The sequence below is a fragment of the Atractosteus spatula genome, chromosome 15 (genome assembly GCF_055471065.1).
Source record: "Atractosteus spatula isolate fAtrSpa1 chromosome 15, fAtrSpa1.hap1, whole genome shotgun sequence".
Lineage (NCBI taxonomy): Eukaryota > Metazoa > Chordata > Actinopteri > Semionotiformes > Lepisosteidae > Atractosteus > Atractosteus spatula.
The window spans coordinates 23,195,417-23,217,192 of NC_142720.1; the positions used below are offsets into that span (position 1 = coordinate 23,195,417).

The following is a 21,776-nucleotide window of genomic DNA, read 5'->3' on the forward strand; positions in this document are numbered from 1 at the left end:
TGATCTGATTTTTACAATTAAATCAAAAGCTTGAATATTATACTCCAAACACATAAAACAAATTATATAATCATCATCATCATCATCATCGTCTTCTTCATCATCATCGTAAAAGTAACAAATTAAGCCAAATTTAAAAAAATGATGGTCTTGCACTTAATCTGTATTATTTGTTACATAAACATCGCTTGTAATTAAGTTTCAAACATCAAATGTATTTGAGTTCAGTTTAACACATTTCCTCTTAATCGTCCGCAAAATGGAATTTCGTGCTCTTGTTAGAAACTGTACTAAAATTGCATTTTGCAATAGAGGTATTCCATTTATTTTTCTGTTTTTTCCTCATTGTTTCTAACAATTTGAAAAAAAGAAAAAGGAAGACTTACATATTTTTAAATATATATATATATTTGGCTGGGTGCTCCAGGCGAGCCGCTTGTCGGTTCAGTCACAGGTGCCGCGCTGTGAATATAGACAATTTTAGAGTGGCACCTCGGGTCCGGACGTCCTGCAGGAGAATCTTGAACTCAAACCGGTGCCGGGTCCCTGCGCTCCGCTCCACCTTCAGTCCCAGTGGGATCTCCCCTTTCCCCCACAGGCCCGTCACGAACAGCCCAACTCGCTGTTGGGCGTTAATTCTAATATCTCGGGCCTGCGAATATTTCCAAACCTGTTCGGCCACATGACTGAATTTGACCACCCCCGATGCGCGGTACAACAATTTCAACGTTTTAATTCAACCAGCGTAGTTGTGCATTGCAATCATTGGAGGCAGTGCCTGAAATATATTTAAAGATTGTGTAAGATCAAATATGGAGAGCAATACTGATCAAATTAGCATCAGAAGTACACAAAAACATGCAATACACCATTCAGAATATTTTACGCATCATTGGGAATTTGTAAATGTTAGAACTAAAATTCGTTTATTTTATTTTGTGTTACCTTGTAAACTTTTTCACACCTTTAAGTTTCGATTTTTTTTTCAAAGAGGAACGCAAAACACGTACTGACGTTTGGAAAGGAAAAAATACTTAACAACTGGTTAGCTTTGGAGAACATGTTAAACATTCGAATCTTTGTGTTAGAAACTATTATACAATCTAACGTATTTTAATGCATATTTTTTATTTATCTCTTTTTATGAGGCCCACGCTATGTAGCGCAGTGACAGTCGTGCACTATCTCGCCTGGCCCGGAGCTGAGGTGCAGTATGTCACAGGCAGGTACCAGACCCTGTGCAAACATTCCGGAGAGTGAAGGCAGTCTCTCAGCAGTGCAACTTCAAAAGCACGCTTTTTTCGCAGTAAGAATGGGTAACAGTTACTTTTCTTTTGCAACATTATATCCTTCGATCGATCGATTCACATCAATGTAACTAGCGAAGGGTAGATCCATGTCACAGTAGACGAGGTGCATTTTCTAGCTAGACTCGTAGGCTACTCCAGCGTTTTACTAGAAGTTAACAGATTCACGTTTCCCGTTATTTTCAATTTTAACATACAATTTAAAGGTCGTGAAATGTGTGCTTCTTGTTCTTAAGCTATTATGTGTTCTTCAAAGCTGGTTAATAAGTTTTCCAGTTACAAAATTCATTTAATTGTTCTAAACTGTAAAATAAGGTTGGAGTGGGAGCTGATAACAGTAGTGTATGCACAATTATGATCCTTGTCAAGATCTTGCCTAGGCCCCCAAAAAACTAGGGCCAGCAGTGTCTCCAACATACCACCATGGCAGGCTTTGTTCTCTTTATGAGATACGGTTCCTGCCTTTGTTTTTTCTTTCCTGAACTTCACCATGCTTGACATTCAGCTCATCACCCATGTCTCACTAACAAAGAGATTCAGCGCGTCTGTAACACTGAAAGATAGTCCGGTGTATCACTGTCAGGCATGAAAGATCACCCGGCTCTTTAAACTCTTGATTGTTAGGCTGTACTCTAATTTTTTTTGTAATTAAAATAAATGTGTAAAGCACATCTTTCAAAAATAATCTAGTCTCTCCAGGTTTTTCACTTTCAGTGAAAAACTTTACTCTGTAGATACAGTATGCAATACATCTTTCATGTATTAAAATAATGTTCTTGATTTTAAGTGTTTAATCTCCTGTAACTTCTTCTGCCAACTAATATGTCTTGGACTTGGTTTACCCTGTGAACACATTGCCTGTCTAATTTATTTTTTAATAATTTAGTTTGGTTTGGGCACAGGATGTACACGGATACTGTAATAGGTATCCTCAAATGTGGAATAATTGGAAAGAAATCTTTAACTTATTTCCACTTAAAACTACATATGAAATGAGAATGTTTTAATTTCACGGCACTAAATTAAACAACTTAACTAGCATCATCCTTTCAGGACACAAGTGACTAGAATCTGAATGAAATGAAATGTGACACAAGCTGCCCAACCTCTAAAGATTTCCAAACCAATTCTTTCCACTGGGGACCTCTGGAAAACAGAATGTGCTTTGAAATTGAAGTTCCTGGGCAGGTAGAATTTCTCATATAATATCCATAGAAAAGTGAAGTCATCTAGTCTTTCCCCCAGGAACCCCACAATTGGCTACTGACCTTTCACGTTTGGTCTAGATGTCAAAGTAGTGTTTCCCCTTTCTTCTGAAACTCCTTCAGATAATGTCAGCATTGGATACGGGTGTAGAAATGATCAAAAACATCAAGATGAAATGTGTAAGAAACATCCATGGGGTGATTTTATAGTCAATTTAAGTAGACAAGCACCAGGTGGGAATCATACATTTCCAGGTATACTGTCTTCACAGTCTAAACCTTCTGATAAGGTCATGGCCCAGATCAAATAAAAACTTTCACCCAATTATAATCAGAGCCCCAGTGCTCCATGGAAGATTTCTGACTTCAGCCTAATGGAGACCAACCCATTAGTACTGGGCTTTTATTTTGGGATTGTTGTTGAATCGCAGCTGTGACTCAATCCAGGCTTATATCAAAATAAGCAGGAAGATCAATGCACATATAAGGGAGAGATGGTACAGTACACACTTTTCTAATTATGTATTCTTTGCCTAATAGTCTAGTTCCTGGCTTTTGCCCAAATCAGTATCGAATGTGAAATAACTTGCCTCTGATATTCTGTCTTTTCCTTTCTGAAATGTGTCCTAAGAGAACAATTGCCCAGAGTAATTTCCCTTGATTGGAGCAATAGAGTCTGGCAGGAACTCTGGCTCCATTCCAGCTCCAAATTTGGAGGGGTTACTTAAGTGCACATTACTTCATAAACGTAAAGGCTGATTTCTTCATAAAATTACCTCATAAGTTAGGAACACATTCAGAGATAAGCATACAGTATAATGTGAATGCTGAAGTCAAACGGGCTATAGTTCCTTCTTCTTTTGGCAGAAGCCTGAAGGTTTGAAACGTGTCCCCCAAAAACAAGTTCAGATCTGAAAGGGGCAATCACAATCTCAAGCAGTGTGTTTATGAAATGGAACTTTACATATGAATGACAGAAAACAGCAGATTGAAACGGAATAAAACAAAGGATCAAACGACTCTAAAGGTTACAGTGTTTCGATTTTATTTGCACGTTAGTTTTAAGACGCTCAAAATCTCACATTTTGGGCAAAATGTAAGTCACATTGTGGTTATGATTAAGAGTGCGATTTCTACTTATACCTTGTGAACAAGAATATTTGGTACCTTTCAACGTGACACAGTAATGTAGATACTGTACCAAAAAATCACTAATTGCCACAATAGGCATACACAGTATTTGATCATTTAAGTATGCTTTATTCCACAGTGTTTTTACCATTTATGAAAGCATAACTTCAAGATTATATTTCACAAACTACACCTTCCCAGTGACTGCGATACCAAATACTGTACATATAGACAAGCACAAAGGGAAACATTCTAAGAGAGGTAATATTGATGAAAGCGACCAATGATTACTTTTACTCATCTGGGTTGAATTTGCTTTGCTGATTTTGTACAGCTCCTTTCAGGTGCCATTCTCCAATTGGTTAAGGAGAGGACTGTAAAGACTCAAGTACTTTGGAAATGTTTGGGTTTTGTCACTATCCATAAAAGGCAGAGCTGTTTTGGATTGCAGCTGGAATGCTGTCTATGACAGGTTCTTAGTGAATCCATCTTATTAATTAGTCGTTTGGAATAAAATGTTCAGTGATACAAAACCTTTCCACAGGCTACAAACAAAGATCAGTTTCCATGGCAAAACTAAAGAGGTACCAAAATACCCACTGTTCTCCCAGCTGTTGCTTCTTGTTATATACATCGAAGTATTATGAATTGTCTGTTACAGTTTAATCTGATCATGCACCATCATAATCAGATTTTAAAACTGCAAAATTTTCAAAAAGAGCAGTATGGTTGTGCAGGGGAAATGAATGAATATAGTGCAAGGACTTAACTACAAGACAGCAGCTGGAAGACCTCACAGAGAAATTCTGCCCCCCTGTGGTCCCCATTTATACTGCATTGTAGCTGAGATACAGTGACTGTGCACAGTGGCCTATTTCCAACTGATCTAGGACAAACACAACCATGTTGTATGTTTGCATTTATCTGCAGTTCAGCAAATGTGCAGTACAAAGTACTGATCAATCCCTTAATGGACTAGTGGCATAACTTCTCAAAGAGATGTACATTCATGAAGAAAGCTAACAACGATAACAATTCTATACTGAAGACTCGTCCATTTTGCAGGAATGAGGTAGCAGAAAGCTTTGTATTTTTCCTTACACTGCAGTCTTACCTTCGGGTGCCTGTGTTAAAGCATTTTGGTTCTTTTGACAAGCGTGGGTGATTCTTAGACCCTTAGATAATGTCTGGTGCTTTATAATTATGCAAGGGGATTTTGAAACAAGAAATCACAGAAAAATGCTGGCACCTTGGTGTATCCAATTCCACCGGTAAGCGGTTCTCCCTTCTCTAAATTATCTGCTATGCAGTGAGCGGCTGGCTCAGACGGGCTGCATTTCACTTAGGTTCTTCCCTTAGCAGTGGATGCAGCAGGACACTCCTAAAGTGCTTTGATACAGTATGTTTCTGGGCAAAACTCAAAAATGCAAAGTTTAAAACTCTGAAAGCAGAATCTGGGAATCATGCCCTTGCCTGGACTTATGCTCAGTGCTTTGAATTGCACTAATGCTTTGAATTTAGATCCTCTCAAACTGCCCATTTAGTTTCCCTCCTTCTGAAAATACGTGCCCACCTCTCCACGTGTGACTGACATAAAAACCAGTTAGTTCAATCCATAACTTCCTTTCATACTGTGCCATCAATAGATTTTTTTCTTCCAGGCATGACCTACAATCTGATTATTTAGTGTTAACAGCAACAAAAATAATATTCTCAACTTCATCTCCTCTTTTCTCCCTCCAACTCCTGTTTTGCTGACAGAAAATCCTTTCCCAACCTTAAATCCCTTAGCTTACTTTAGGCCAAGAGTCCTTCTCTTTTAAAACAAACCGGACAGATTTATCTTGGAAATCAGCACTGGAAAAGTAAAGTGTGTCTTTCAGTTATCCCCGTCATATGAACAATGAAATATTGTGCTGCCTATATACAGTATACAGTCTGTGAATCTTGTTCCGATTCCCCTTGTTTGAAATATATCACAATTCGTTTATTTTCCATCAAGGTACCACAACTCCTTGGCTTATTTCTGTTCCAGTTTCTTTCGTCAAACACAGTCATTCAATGTGTGGGTGATGAATAAGAGGCTATGGAACTATGCATATCATTTTAGCTTTCTGCAAGCAGATTTATTATAAAATGAAGTGATACAGTGCCCCTGTTCACTTGAGCAGAATCAAACCATACATCAACATGAATGCACATCGTAATGAATGACTAGTGTTATCGGAGTCAGAATCACTCCAGTCACAGTTAAATAAATGGCACAGATTTCTGTAAGACAGTCAAAAATAATAGTAACTGCAAGAGCTTAATTTAAGAGTTCAAGACTTTAATTGTTTACGGACAGTTTTCTGCAGAGTGAATTTTTTAAATTTTGCTTTCACATTAGGCTGAATTTGTGTTGTAGTATTGTGCACTGACTTGTCCCTTCATTCATTCTAACAGCTGTTTACTGCACAATCAAGAAATATAAATAAATGTTTCACCACCAAGAGTCCAGTAATGTGCCACACTTGCAGGTCAGTTTAAAAAAAAATTAAAAGTACATTCAGCAATTATTCCAGAGCAATATGTAGTGTTACAGTTACAAGGTAGCGTGTAGAATTGTTAGTTTACCTTACAATGGAAAGTACTCATTGTCAGCCTCTTAGGAGTATGGCGTCAAAAATAAAATAATAAAATAATATAATAATAATAATAATAACAATCTGACAAATACATTATTCACAAAAAATAAAATACAAGACAAATACACATAAGGCCATCTGCATTCAAAACTGCCTGCTCAATATTACACAATCATTTCTACAGAATATTTTACATCTTGCAACCTTTAAATATTTTAATGCACATTGTAGTCTCGTCACGGGGCCAGTCCGAACACCCCACTATCTTTTGGAAGGCTTGGCCAGTTTGCTAGCAGCAGGGGTCCTCCTCTGAGGCGTGGGGATTTTGGAAGGCTTGGCAGAGGGCGTCCGGGGCCCCGCTCTGGGCCCCAGCTTGCTGGCGTCTGGCACAGTCTCTGACATGTCGGAGCACACGGACTGGATGTCCGAAATGTCGAAGTCGGAGGCATCGCTGCCCCTCCGACTGCTTCCTCTGCTGCCAGCCTTGCTGCCTGCTCGACTCCCAGGTCTGCTGGGGATCTTCTTAGACTCTGCAAGGCACGAGGGCGCTTGGTTACGTTTCAGCACAGGCGGCCAGCTCCAGTCAGAGCCTGGCTGTCAGTGTGCACGTGACACCGATGTGTGTATCCCTGCTCCAGCAAGAAGTGAAAGGATTTATATTCTAAATCGGCAGCTGCTCGTGCAAGTTCTAAAGCACAGGTAAATATACTGTATTCATATCCTTTATCACAAGACATTCCACTAGGGGGCAGTAGTGTTTTATCCTATAATCCAGACAGGAAAGAATTAGATTGTGTTGGTCTGTCTGGGTTTAATTTACTAATCAGTTCATCAGTGGTTTGGCTGGATCATCATAAAGCGGTAGCAAGAGTGGGCAAGCTCTCTGAATGCAGGTGGCTTTGAATCACTGAATACAGCTTCAATCAAACCTCCATGCAGGTAGTTCAATCAGCAGGCTTTGGTTTCCTGTCTGTTCAAATACCAGCACTTTACTGCAGGATTATATACTGGCAGTGACTTCGAGCTTTTCTCGTAGTGGGGTTTGATCTTTTTTAGTTCAGCACTCGGCACCCAGGATTAAAAAACAATGGACAGGATGTTTTGTTTTCTAGTTTTTTCTTTTAAATTGCACGCTCTCCATATTTTGAAAACATGACAAAAAGTTATGAGCAACAGGAGGCCCTCCGGCCCATTTTACAGTAGCTGGTTTGCAGCTACAGTAAGTGATTCGAGAACCTCTTCTGCAGCCACTTCTCAACAGGAGCCAGCGTGGCTGGTAATGGCAAGCTAGTCCAAACTCCCACAACCCTTTTGAAAACCCAGGATCTTCTGAGTATTTTAAGAAATGGCGAAAGTGGATTTTATAGGGTTTTTTTGGTTGCAAATGTAATTGTACCAACAGAGGCCAATGAAAAGGGCTATAAGCTCACTCTTGCTGTGGAATGAATATAGTTCAAGGTTTTTGTACCCACCTATTGCCTGTGATTTGGCTCTAGATGCTGCAGCTGATATGAGAGAACCTTCCTCTCCTGAATGGAAGCCTTTGCCTGACAAATATCCAGGAAGACGGAGTTTGCTTCCCTGTATCGGCGTACCCTGCAAAGGAATATCCATTGTGTGCACTTAGTTAGAAACACAGGACAAACGAGTGGATGGCAGGTGATGCTATCTGCAGGAGAATACTGGCACATGCCACTTGAAATGTTATTTGTGAAAAGCGGACTGAAGTGGGCTGTACTTCTCACTCAGCTGCAACTTCACCAATCAGGGGAGTGAGGCACGCGGACTCTTCACGTTAACTAAAAATGATCTCATCTTAGATCACAGACTGAAAAACTAAGGCAACAGGCTCAAGCAAAAATAATCTTATTTGCTAACTCTGAAGAGTAGCCTTTTTCATTCTCTAGAAATGTATCCTTGCAGCATAAACTATTTTTTGAAACTCCCAGTAACCTTAATGGACATTTTTTAAGGGTGTGTTAAATTTAACAAGGAAGTGGTATTTGTGGTTCTAGGGAGAGCATGCTTGTCATTTGTTTGTTTTCAACTGCAAATCAGGAGCTTAAAATAGCTGAAGTCAGCTGGCATTCCTCTAGCTTATTACCAAGCCTTTAAAGGACAGCAACAAAAAGAAAATTCAACACCCATTCTTGGGAAATGATAAAGTAGAGTTTGAAGTACAACCCAAAAACAGCAGGGCTTAGTGGAGTTACAGCTAATACAAAACAGCCAAACACTCTTTTCTACCCCACGGTAAGCTATTATTACTGTTGTATCTGTTAGTATTTTAAAAGACTGTATCCAATTCTCTAACTGGAATATACCAAAGTCATTACCACCTGAAAACAAAATAACTACAGGCATTTCTAAGAGCCAGATATACCGTATCTTCAGCACTACATAAGCTAAATGTGGTGAAAACAACCACCTGATATGATCACTTCATTGATAAGTTAGCATTTTACTGGTAAAGTTGACCATATTCCCACATCCTTGCTTATGAATAAATATGGAAATTTTGCATGGTAGTTTTTGAGCCAGGACTTGGAGCACACTTCTCAGAATACTAGTTCAGAAACAGTTTTCAGTCAGACAGATGGTATACAGTATGTCAGTACAGATACTGTACAGTACACAGGTTGGGCTACACTAGTTAGAGAATAGGATGCAATCATTTGAGTTTTCGGTGGGTTAAACCATAAGAGCATGGCTTCACAGGCATTTATGTTCTTAAATACCTCCGTAGATGAAAGTTGACTTTCAAAGGAGTCTGCAGATTTAATAGGAGTTGAAGTTTTGCTGTTTGTCAACCATGGTTTATCATAATTGCGGGTTAAATGTTGGGGAGTCTGTGTGGAACAATGGCAAATCAAAACACAAAGGACATTAGATGGGAGAAAATAAATTGAAATGGCAGAGAAAAGCTGCAGTACGCACAATGACAAGGCAAGGCAACCCAGGAAGAACAAAACCAAAATAAAAATAGGGAATAAAACACGGAGGATTAATGGAATCATGACCATGAAACCTTTGGCACGCTGTCCAAGCTGTAAATGAAATTAGCAAAGTGTGGATTTCAGCTAACACTGGATTTCATGAGAGACATCTGATGTCACAAAGTGCCAAACTGTTGTCTGTCTGATGTTGAGAAAATCAGTTAAATGCTTTAACAAGAACATGATAATAGGAATAGTGGAAGAGTACCGAGACCTAGTGGCACAGCAGTCTCAACCAAAAGGCATTCATTCTAATTCACTTGCCCAGTGGTCTGCATTGCTTAGTAATTAAGAATCTCATAGCATAAAATACCATTAGTCTGTATTTCAGGTGTCCTGTATACAGTGTGCCTATATATTCTGTATATCCCGTTTAGGGGTGGCTTTAATAAGCATTCTTATTGACACCTCATGAAATATGTCAATCACCTATAGCACTGAACTGCTCACAAACAACTCTACAAAATCTCCATGTATATAAATGTTTTTCTTTCAGTAAACAGGATTGTCTGAAGAGAATTTTCAATGACTGGCATCAAGTGAAAAAAGGTAACAAAACAATAGTAAAAAGCTATGAGTAAAGGACTACTCCATGCTGAAAAGAAAAGAGACACAATGTTTCAGCTGTGGAGCCTTCTTCACATGATTTCTGTTCTTCTCTTTTCAGCAGGAATAAGCCTTTACTTGGCTTGTTGCTTTGCAGCCTGCGCCTGCTGACGCAGCCCCCTGCTTGAATAGAGAGACTACAGAGAAGAGCTGCAAGGCCCCATTCACTTCACCGGCTGTAAATGTCAAACTCAGCCGACCAGAATCACGACATTCCAGGGCTCCCCTGATCGCGTGGAACTGCGTTGATGGGAACACGACTGTCATTGTGATTCAGGACGAGCATGTTAGTTCAAAGACCAACAGCAGGGAAAGGGATCCTTTAAGGAAGTGGCTCCTGTGGGATAGGGGTTATAGCCCCAGGCCTCTGCCGGGCTTCTCTGACATCTCACCTTGGGTGTGCTTGCGGCCGGGACGGGTGGCACGGAAGCACTGTGGCTGGAGTAGGACCTGTTGGGGGACGCAGCCCGGGACGATGGGCGTGACCTCCGACCCCGGTATCGGAAGCTGATCATTTGTGTGGCACCCTCAGGTAGCATGAACTTCTCACGCAGCTCCATGTTTGTCCTGCCTTTCGCTGAAAGAAGGAAAGCATTAGTGATGTAAAACCCTCACACGCATGGTGTTTACAAAGTCTCAAGTTTGAATATAGATATTTAAACTATGGCAGGCAAAATCACATCCTGATTTAAAGATATTGTTCAAGCTGCAAATAGATCTTGCTTTTTAACGAAAAGAAGATCTTTCACAATACACAAAAAAGAAACACTTGCTAAACAGCTTTCATGTTCTGAAAACAAAGCAAATAAATATACAGTGAATGAAAGACATGCACTTTAACACCACTGTGACACAAAGGTGAAACTATTATCCTGTATGACTTCACATTTAGATAGGTTTTAATATATAACATCTGACGTCATGTGTTCAGTGAACTAAACATGCACATGCCTCATGTATACACACAGGAGAAGGAATTCAGTCCATTTCATTTTGGATCCTATTATGTCTTTTACAACAACTGCAGTTCAATTGCAGGCAGTTAGTGAATCACAACCATGTAGTGATTCCTAAAAAAAACATTTAATCTATGTTACTAAGGTTACTAAACTAAACATTTGGCTCTCTCTAAGCATTTTAGTCCTAAAATAGCAAGGGAATTCATCAGGGATAAAAACAGAACTGAAGAATATCTTATTAAAATGCCCCAGAGTTTTTGAAAACATGAAACCCTCATAACTGAGTTGATATAAAACTAAATGGATTGTTTCAACACACCTTTGGGAATAAATAAAACACCATTTTACAGATGACTGACATTAAATCTGTACTAGATTCAAATTTGAACTTATTTGTAACAAAAGAAAAACATCTTTAGCATGGGTTTATGTATGAACACAGATTGTGAGAGCAATTGTGCCAAATCTTTTCAAGCTTTAAAAGAGGAACAAAGCTCCTCAGACTTTTACAGCAAGAAAAATCAACAGACATTTATAAAAATAAAATAAAGATCCTTTCCTGCCAAGAGTAAAGCTGCTCATAACACATGAAATCTATCTCTAAGATTCTAGGATTAAAATTCTTAAGTGTCAGAAAAAGGGTGCTATGTATTAAGAAATCAAGTCAAGGAAGCCAATTATAAATCTGCAAAGATGGACAGCAAGCAAAGTTCATGGGTTACACAGCGTTACAACAATGATGTACACAGAAGCAAACAGTCCATGCTCTGACATGTGCTTTTTGTTAGGAGAGTAACACCTTACCAAAGATGAGTCAGAAAGAAATAACAAGCATGCTTTCCAAACAAGGTTAACACCTTGATGCTACAAATGAAACTTAAATGGTGAAAAAACATGTAATGCTGATCCACAAAGAATGCAGGTCACTATGCACAGACACACACCACCAGGCTGAAGCAGGAAAGAGAGTGAGAGTTGCCAACCTATAGGAGACTGAGTAGTAATTGAAGAGTTTGATTCCGAACGTAACATTTTACTCCCATGATGATGAACTAGAAAAAATGATACAGGGTTCTTGTCACAAACAAAGCAGTAGGAATGTTTAGCAGAAAAAAAATACAAATAGAAAAACTAAATAGGCACAAGACTGCAAGCCTTCACAACCAGCAAACCAGAAAGCATGAGTACTAGTGCTGTATGTGCCTTTTTTGCTCTTATAGAAAAAAGCCATGACTTAATCAGCACCCACCATAAGTGCCACCAAAATAAAAGCTCCAGAGGTTTTCTCTCATAGCATTATCTACATTTGTCAGAGCGAGATTCAACCAAATTTTCAATTCAAATTTTCTTCAGCCAAGAAGAAAATGCTTTCTCACAATGCACTTGTACATTTTCAGGGTGTAACACACCTGCCCTTCAAATATAATTATCGCTTTTTGAATAGGGACCCAATTCTAATTGGGGGAAAAAAAATAATTCAATACAGTACTGCCGGGCATTTTCAAGACTTTTTACAAACCACTAACACAGGAGGCTAAATCAGGTTACTGAAACAATGAGTAGCATGTTAAGTTTTTACCCCAGGTTTGGGGGCAGTAATGATCAGCAGCATCAGTCAGGTAGAGTATATACATCAGACTAAGACCCTTCCATTGTTCTAATGATCAACCCAAGTTGGCTCAAAACACATTACAAGGAGTGGCAGCTAATAAAGACACTAAATCTCTAGGCCCTACATGCAATTTCTATGCACAAGACAGAAAATGTTGTCTTTTCTGGAAAGGCAGTGTGAGTACTATTACATCAGTAAAAAAGCAAAAAAAAATGAAATATTACTGCACTGTTTTTTTTTCTAACACCTACCAAAACTGGCACATTATGTTAAAATGACCACAACACTGATTTACAGGTCACATAACTAATGCGGCCTGTTTCAGAAAACCTGTGGGGAAGAAGATCATAACTACTACACCGGGAAGCCCTGGGTTCGCCCTGGGTCGCCAGCTTCGTTAAATACGCTACCTCTACACGGATCGTTTTTCACTAAAAACTCGTCCAGTGCCATCCAGCCACCTCCCACGCGGACCATGACAGTACTGCGGAGGATACGGACGAGACGCAGCTGCTGGGAGTCTCCGAACTGGAAGAGGGAGAAACATGTGAGAATTCAGGGGAGCAGCAGGTTTGAAATTTCAGTGCCACAAAGTTCTATTCAGAATCGTTGAGTGACCCAACAGGAACAAAGGACAAGGTCAGAATGGTGATCTATGTCCTGGTAAAAACAACAGATTAATCTTGGCAGTTTATAAAGCACATTTCCATGGTGCCTCTGTTACTGTTTTTATATTTTAATATGTTTTCCAGGCTAAAGATACCACTAAAATTAAAAACGTTATGAGCGTCAGATTTACTACTGTATAAATGTGAAAACTCAGAATTGGGGAGGGTATTTTAAACAGTCCTGATGCAGAACAGAAACAAAGAGAAGAGCATTCCATTGAGCTTGGGACAGATGTCGACCAGCTCCAGCTGTCGGTGCTCATCTGGAGTCTAATTTGTCCTATAAGATCACCATCCCTGGTCCTGTCTCTTTTTCTTGTTGTTCCACTCTGGCTTCTGAAACATCATGTTTAAAAATGTTTCACTGAACATTCCCAAACATACAAATGGAGGACCAATCCAACTGGTTTACGATTGCCTTCTGCGACTCACACAGTTCTAACAATTGACAAGTCCGTTCATCAGAATGAACACGACTTATTGTGAGTGTACATTTTATGCAATTTATTAACTTCTCTCCAGTGGCACCACAGTTATCACAGATAACTCATATCTCTTAGGTCAGAAGTTCCCCTCTGGTCCGGGGCACCTTCTGTATAGAATTAGCATGTTCTCCACTTGTTGGAAATGTTTTCATTTCACGTCACTGGGGAGAGGGCAGTGCACTGGTGGCATGCAGCTCGGTTATGTGTTCATCTGGGGCGTAATCAACATCCACCTTGTGTTCCCAAGACATACTGTTACCTTTACTGGTAACAAGCGACGTGCTGATAACAGGTCTATATACAGTAGTAACCACTAAGAAAGCTTGGTGCTTCTAAAAATGTAATTGTACATATTAAATGTTTCTGGAACTTTGATTTCAGTTTTTAACATTGGCTTCATGAATTGATTATCCTTACTGTATGAACGCCTACTACTATAGAGTCCGGAATATGCTCACATTACAAATTAAAAATTCAAGAAACGTTAAAATGTTTAATGTAAAAATGTTAAAATGTTTTTCTAGGTTAATCAATCCTCTGACTTACTCCTCCAGTAAAGACCCAGTAAAGGGGCACTTGATGAGTTAGGTAATAGCTCAGAATTTTATACCACCAACTGTGTGAAAAACATGAATTTTATCCCCCACTCTGTGAACAAAGAGAGATTGCATTTACTTGGCAAAATTTTAAAAAAGAATAAATAAACCAGTTGGATATCGCCATGATACACCAATACCGTACACATCACAACAGCTATGGCCTCATGCTTTCTGCAGAAAAACAATGAAACTGCCTGCAAATTAACAACGTGAATTGTGGTATTTTCTAGCACTATAAATCACCATATTAAAAACAGATGTGTTGGCACAATACAGAAATAATGCAGTTATATTCAAATGGAACACTGAAAAAATGATAAATGATTTTTCTCATTAAGTAACCATGGTGCAAAATCTAAGATGATTACATTTCGATGATCCTGCAGTGGACTCCTGCATTTAAACACTCTGATGATCTCCTCTCAGTTTATTACACTTCTCTAATGTGATTATGCAACTGGTGAATTTTGGTGATCAGATAGAATGATTTTGGGTAATGATCTGAAAACTTCACGCACAAACGCTTAAGAATAACCATTTACCAGTATACAGCTTTCCAATACAGCAACTTGTAGCTGGGGGGTTACATTTTGATTGTCTCTGTTTGCTATTGTCTCATCCGCGATTAATGGATCATGTAAGCAGTGTACAAGACCAAACTGTTAAAAGAATTGTTTAAGTAGATATATGTAGCACTGTATTGAAAAAATGTGTTTACATGACAAAATGCATGATATAAAACAAAATAACAACAGGGAGTATGTTCTTGCATGATTTAAACTATACACTTCCTTTATTTTCATTTCTGTACCAAAAATTTAATTCAGTCCTTATGTTAATTTTATCTCCCAATGTACTGTATGCCTTTTTATTTAGGCTTCAGAAAGCACGTGGCCTATGACTATGGTTCATGAAGAACTGAATTTAAACATGCATTGGCCTTTATGCAGAAAAAAAGATCTTGACCCCCAATTTCATTAATTAAACTTAGCCAAAACATGAATAGAAAGCCAACAAAAAAGATTTCCCCAGCTCTAAATCAAGAATAAAATAGCATATGTTAGCTGAAAAATAAAAGCACCAAATATATAGTGTTAATTAATTTTTAAAACATGAGCATTAAGAGCAAGCACACAGATACAGAGTTAGTTGTAGATTTCAAAACTACAAAGAACTAGAAGCTGAGAGATGCAAGGATTCATTGGTTTCAGCTGAAAATATTTATTAAACCCAAATTAAATTCTAACAATAGTAGAAACAAATTATGAAAACTGTACTTTATACAAGGTGCTTATAAACTTAGCTGGAATATTCAAGCATCTGAATAATGGAGCATTTCATGGTATTTGGTATATTTACAAACAGGACCTAGGGGAAGATGGTCTTTTGACATTGATGGCCGACACTGAACAGCTTTGTGCTGATGTGGACCATCTCTTTCCACACAAATAGCCCATCGCAGACACGGACTGAGAGGAAGCACTGAGCTGACGTAGTGTCCTCTGATGTGCATTGAAGTGATCTATGCGAACACGTTCCCCCCAGTCCCAGTTGCATATGAACCAAATCTCATTGCTCTGTGGTGCACAGTTTTCAAAATACAGTTACTCAAACAGGCCTACTGAGTTTACAAGCACCCATTCATCATACAATACATGCTGAAAGAACAAAACGTTCAGTACTTTTTCATAGCCCTCTTGATTAGTTGCTAAATTGTACTCTGGCTGTAATATACTTTATAAATGGAGTCTATAAATGGAATATTTGAAGTCAAACTTGCAGTTCAAGTGCTGGTTAAGCACTGTATCTTGATATGGATTAGAGATCTTTATGTTCATCATTTTATTCCATCAATATTTAACAAAATATTGTAAATTTGAAAGCATAAAAATGAACCAGTGAAAAATGTACTGAACTTCAGTAAATGCTTGAAAGTATCAGTCACTAAACCTTACTTTATTGTAAATAAAGGAATACTTTTTACTATGCTCATATCGCATTGCTGTTTAATTACTGTATATGTGCATCTACAATTTCCCGATTACCTATTTCTGCATCCATCAATATTTACGGTTATTCCTTATTTCTTCATTGATGCTCAGTTTGCTGACCAAAGCTAGATAAACTGGGCAGAGGTCAAAGCTTCCTCTGGGATAACAGGGTATCCATTGTGCTGAGATCTGTTTGTTGTCCTTTGGTCTTACTGCCATGAGCAAAAAACTGCATTGCAAAACAGTGTTTACCAATGGAGGAGACAAAGACAGTCACATCCAGATTGACCTCTTTTAATAGCTGTTCCATGTTCTCCCATCTGCTTTCCTAAAGCATATGGATACGGTATATTTAATAAAACAAAATGTTGATGTCTGCAGAGATAGATAATACAATAATTAGCAATAAGCAAGCTGGGCATTATGAGATTAAGCAGAGCATGAAGTATCCCTATAACCTACCCAGCTATTATATAAGTTCAGCTATTATTTATTTTTGATTTCTGAAAAGAAGAGCTCACATACAGTAACATGTGGCATAATTGAGCACAGCAACACACGAGACATCAGACGTAAATGCCATTTATATGTACCTGATTTCCGAGGTAGAACTGATAGAGGAGGGAATGATAAAGAGACACAGAATTAGTTTAAGTGAGGCAGACATCAAAAACACTTACCACTGGTCCACTGTGGAAAACCCCTGAATGTTATGTTTTGAAATAAATAATGTATTTTGTAAGAGAAGCATTAAACAAGCAGACATACTGCTATATAAAATACCTACCTTTCCTTAAGTAATTGAAATTAATATCAGAAACGTGGCCAGTATGATAAATTACTGCTTGAGAAGCTGTTCTATTCCCAGACTAGACACTGCCTACACAATTTATATTTAATTGCCTTACAATTTATATTGGAACTAGCATAGCAATTGAAAGCTGCCTTATTCTTATAGAAGAATGTCTATCAATACACTTGTTTTGTTCTGCTCACACACTCCACCTTATAGGAGCTTCTAATTACTGGCAAAGCTGTTAAAGAATGAGATCTTCTATCTCCCACAGTGATGCCTATCTTGGAAGACCTAGATCCATATATGCTTATAGTCTGGGAATTTGATCTAACACCCATGTGCTCTAACATGTCCCTCACTGAAAGGCTAAATATCTAACACTGCATTAAATTTATATGAAGTCATCCTTTTTGGCAAGTGTGCAGGGGCACTTAAAGGTCTTTCTTCAAAGATATTAAACAGGGTAGGATGAAAAAGCCAATTTTCCACTCTCAAGATTGCCATCTCCACTTTAAAAATTTCTATTCAAAACTCCTGCTAAATAAAGCACTCTCTTAAGGTCCAACTGTTGGTAACATTTTTCATATATTGCATCAGTGTCTAAAGAGCAAGATTGTGCAATTCTATATGATGCAGCTATCTGATGTCTACAATAAGAAAACACTGAATATGCACTCAGGGGGTTAACGCAATGCACATGGAAAACTGATATTGCTCGAAATTCATTCATTTAAAATTCTCACCCGATATTTATTAGCTCCAATCTGCTCCACCTGGAATCTTTTGGGACATTTGCATTTTGCCACTTGCCGAGTTACCTAGAACAAGACAAACACACAGGGAAAAATTAATGTTTGAGCCGTCTCACTGTCTTAGCCAGTGTGCTGCCCTGCAATGGAGAAAGGAGAGGGCTGTTGTCTGTAACCACAGCTTTTCCCTTACAGGAGCGAATCACCGAGTCTCTTTCAATCTGTATCATAGCTAGTTTTGGTAAGAGCAAGTGTCGCTGCCATAGCACAGTACCTCGTCCTCTATTTTGTCTGCGTCTGTCAGTGGCTTGTACGCATCCTTGTTTGGATGAAGAGCCGCGACAAACTCATAGTAGTCTATGTAGCCGTCGCCATCGCGGTCAAAAATGTCTGCCACCGCACTCATTTCCAAGCGGCTGGTGGGGAACTCTGCAAGGCAACAGAAAGCCCAGGGTTAGTCCTTGCGCGCCCTTCGCAGCAGGGCACTTCAGTCCGCAGGCGCGGCGACGGGCGGGGCGCCGTGGCTCACTGGAGGTCAGGATGCCGTCGATGAACTCCTGCCGCGTGATCTTGCCGTCCTGGTCCTTGTCGATGCGGCGGAAGAAGTCCATCACCCGCGACTTCTTGTGGTTCATCCAGCGCATGTACTTCTTCCTCCACACGTCGAAGTCAAAGTTGGCGAATTCCCGCAGCTGAAACAAGAACAGCGTAACTTTAATGATAGTATTATTACGAACCGCTTTCATCCCAAAGCCCTGCTCACAGTGGACGGCTCCCATTCACCCACCACTGGTGCGCAGCCCCTACCTGAGTGACCCGCGGCAGCTGCACCTGCAGCACTACAGCAGATCAGGTGGTGGAGTGAGCAATGAACCAATCCTTGGGAGGAAAGATTGTAGAAGCTCCAATGGGAATTTAGCCCCGCATACTGCGGTCAACACCCCTGTCCTTTTGAAAAGTGCTATGGGATCTTTCATAACCAAGTAATTGGGGATCTTGGTTTAATATCTCACCAGCAAGACGGCACCTCTTACAGAACAATGTTACTGGTCACCATACCAGGACATTGGTTTTGGAAATTGTAGTCCAGAGGAAAGAGCAACACCTACTGGTCCACTTTCACCACTTAGCAGCAACACAGTATTCCTTAGAGATCGCTCAGCCCAGTACTGTCCAGCCCCAGCCTTGGTTAGTTTCTGGACTCTGACAGGATCAGGTTATAACGTGGTTAATGCTGCTGCTGACAAATACAAATCATAGCAGCAATAACAATATTATATTCCTGGTCACATTCTGAAATCTGTTCCGTTAAAAACACAAAGGCCCATTAAAGTTCCATTCAATAATTAATAAAAACAGCTGTCAACTGTGAGCATTTCACTCAAATAATCCTTTACAAATATAAAAGGCAAAAAAACATCTGTTTCTTATGGGAGAAAGGTGAGTGAATGGGTCGAGAATGTTAAATGACCTAAAATGTGAAATTTCATTTGCCAAGGGAATGGAAACAGCCCGGGCACGCCCACCACACACCTCCTCCAGTCGGTCCAGAGCGTCGTTGAGCTTCCTCCTCCTGTCCAAGGCCAGCAGCCAGACCTGTTGCCACTTGCTGACCAGGAGGTTGACGCGAGGGTTCTTGGTTTCAATCTGGGCCTGTGGAGCTGACGGATACATCCCTTGTGTGGGAGAGCGCTTCCCTGAAGGCATTGCCCAAAAACAAAGCCATATTAGGACTGTCCACGGGATCAGAGCCTTGGTGTATTTCTATATATATATTTAACCCAAATTAACTGAGCCATGAACATGGAAAGGAAATCCCAAGTACAAAAAAAGTTCCAGGATATAATGAGCACTGCCTGGTTAAGGTATGAGGATATTATGTCACTTCACTTAAACAAGGCCAGATGTTTCACATTAAGCAAATACACAAAGAACCGTTTGCGCTCCATAGTGTACATACTTCCCCCTCTTCCTTTATCCAGAACAGGGATGTGTGACTGGACAGGGACAGGTTCTGCCACGGCCTTCCTCTTATGTGTCTTAGTTACTTTGTCAACATCAGGTTGCTTCCTCGTCATTTCCTCCATGAAGGTCTGTGAAAAATATTCAACAATTTAAAAACACACTCTGCTTGCTTGTTTGTGTGACACTGCTCAAAACTGTAACCTCTGGGCTTGACTGACTGGTACAGTACTCATGTCAGGGTCTTAAGCAGTCCCCTACTTACCTAGACAACGCTTCATCTGTTTAGCCAATAGCATATATCATGCAGTTATCACTATTATTATTATTATTATTATTATTATTATTAATAATAATAATAATAATAATAACAACAACTTGCATTTACTTTTCACTTTTTATTTAAAAGTAACCCAAAATGTTTTAACTCCACTAGTGGGCAGCCCCCACCCAGTTGACACATAGCGGCTATTCTGCACCTGCAGCCCCACTACACAGCAGATCAGGTGAAGAAATGACTTCGGCAATTTCATTCAGAAGGACATTTAGGGAGACCAAACTGCATAAGTCCACAGCAAAAGTTAGCCAGGATACTGGAGTTTGCATTCCTGTAACTATGAGCAAGGCCCTGAGATCTTTAATGGCCAAGTTATCAGGACCAGCCTCAAATTTATATCTCATCTGAAAGCTGGCACCTTCTACAGCACAGGTGTCTAGCCGGAAGAGTGTTACCCACAGGTCCAGCAACAGTCCGAGTTTCTGCCCAAGTAACCTTGATAATCCACCATCTTGCACCGTCCAGCATGAAACAAACCTGGTGCTCTGCAATCAGTGTTTTCACTTCCTCGATCTCCTCTGGCAGCGTCTCCTTGTCCTTCTCTTTCACGGTGGTCTCTGCCCACTGTAGCCAACCGAGCAGGTTCTCCAGCAGCTCCTGGTTACTGAGCAACTCGCTGAGAGCGCTTCCCAACCTCTGCTGGTGCTGTTTGGCCCAAGCAAGCACCTAAAACCCCAGACAACAGCACACGGAGCGAGCATGAGGGACAACACTTTCTCCCAAAAATGTCTGACTGAAATCTGGCAGATTTAAGGCTGAAGACAATTATTTATTATCTTAATAAATCAATTATTTTTCATTAAAAGTTACATTTCTTGAACTCATGACCCAAGGCATGAGTCTCTGGGGTCATTTTCCTGAGTCTTTCATGTAATTGAATTAATTTATTTAATTGTACTTGCATGAGTGATGAATTGCATTTAGGTGAACATGCATTGTCCGGGATAAGGGAGTTGTCCGGGATAAGGCGGCCTACTAATTAAATAATAATACTAATGCTTTGACAGTTGATGATTGTGTAGAGCGGAGATGGGTTTTGTGTACAGTTTTTTAAGAACCTGGAAAAGTTGTTTGCCTTTGCCATGGATTAGAAAACTATAAGCAGCTTTCTAAAGAAAAATCTGTAAACTACCTAGAATGACATCAAAATGATTCAATATTACAAAAAATTAAAACACAGAAAGGAAGCGGAATTAAGGTTTAAAAACAACCCATGATGAAAGCTGTGGAAAAATACAGATCTAAATGGTGGGGAAAAGTTCTTCCCCACTCTGACAATTTGCAAGTGCTTTCTTTATGCTGCTGTGATTTTCACTCCATACAAACCTGCTGTTCATTGTTTTATAAACATTTGCAGGAGTTCAAAGTGAAAATCCCTATTAACTTTGATTTATTAAGAGACAGAGACTAAGTCATTCTGTCTAAATCAAGATGGTATACCGACCTCCTCAAAGCGAGCTTTAATGATCGTGTTCCAGTGTTTAATTGTGGTGATTGAATCTGGATGGCAGATGGTCAGAATTGCTTCGCCCATGCCCATTGCTTTAGTCAGAGCAACTCTCTTCTCTTCTAGCTTCTTCATGAACTCCTGAAATACAATTGAAATATTTTCTGTTAATGACTGGCAATATCTGAACTGAAGTCAAGGAGTCTGAGATCATCGGCCTACAAAGCTTTTCTGGCAAGACGATGTTTAATTATTTGAAAATAACATCTGTATAATGAATAATACATGATGGTCAAAAG

General features: G+C 39.5%; 1 protein-coding gene across 5 annotated transcripts in view; it reads right to left on the reverse strand.

Annotated features, from left to right (window-relative positions):
* Window positions 1-5,744: 5,744 nt before the first annotated feature.
* Window positions 5,745-21,776, reverse strand: part of dst (dystonin) — a 174,784-nt gene continuing 158,752 nt past the window's right edge. The window contains exons 91-105 of one of the 5 annotated variants that reach the window (XM_088933609.1): window positions 21,475-21,618; window positions 20,508-20,696; window positions 19,692-19,824; window positions 19,265-19,428; window positions 18,261-18,423; window positions 18,006-18,160; window positions 17,726-17,800; window positions 16,780-16,797; window positions 14,738-14,854; window positions 12,854-12,971; window positions 11,815-11,883; window positions 10,265-10,449; window positions 9,009-9,119; window positions 7,743-7,866; window positions 5,745-6,800 (exon numbers count right to left, since the gene is read on the reverse strand). In XM_088933609.1, the coding sequence (XP_088789735.1) occupies window positions 6,532-6,800; window positions 7,743-7,866; window positions 9,009-9,119; window positions 10,265-10,449; window positions 11,815-11,883; window positions 12,854-12,971; window positions 14,738-14,854; window positions 16,780-16,797; window positions 17,726-17,800; window positions 18,006-18,160; window positions 18,261-18,423; window positions 19,265-19,428; window positions 19,692-19,824; window positions 20,508-20,696; window positions 21,475-21,618 (2,034 nt within the window). In that variant the 3' untranslated portion in view covers window positions 5,745-6,531. The remainder of the gene's footprint in view (window positions 6,801-7,742; window positions 7,867-9,008; window positions 9,120-10,264; window positions 10,450-11,814; window positions 11,884-12,853; window positions 12,972-14,737; window positions 14,855-16,779; window positions 16,798-17,725; window positions 17,801-18,005; window positions 18,161-18,260; window positions 18,424-19,264; window positions 19,429-19,691; window positions 19,825-20,507; window positions 20,697-21,474; window positions 21,619-21,776) is intronic. The other 4 variants (XM_088933604.1, XM_088933605.1, XM_088933607.1 and 1 more) reach the window with 4 other exon arrangements.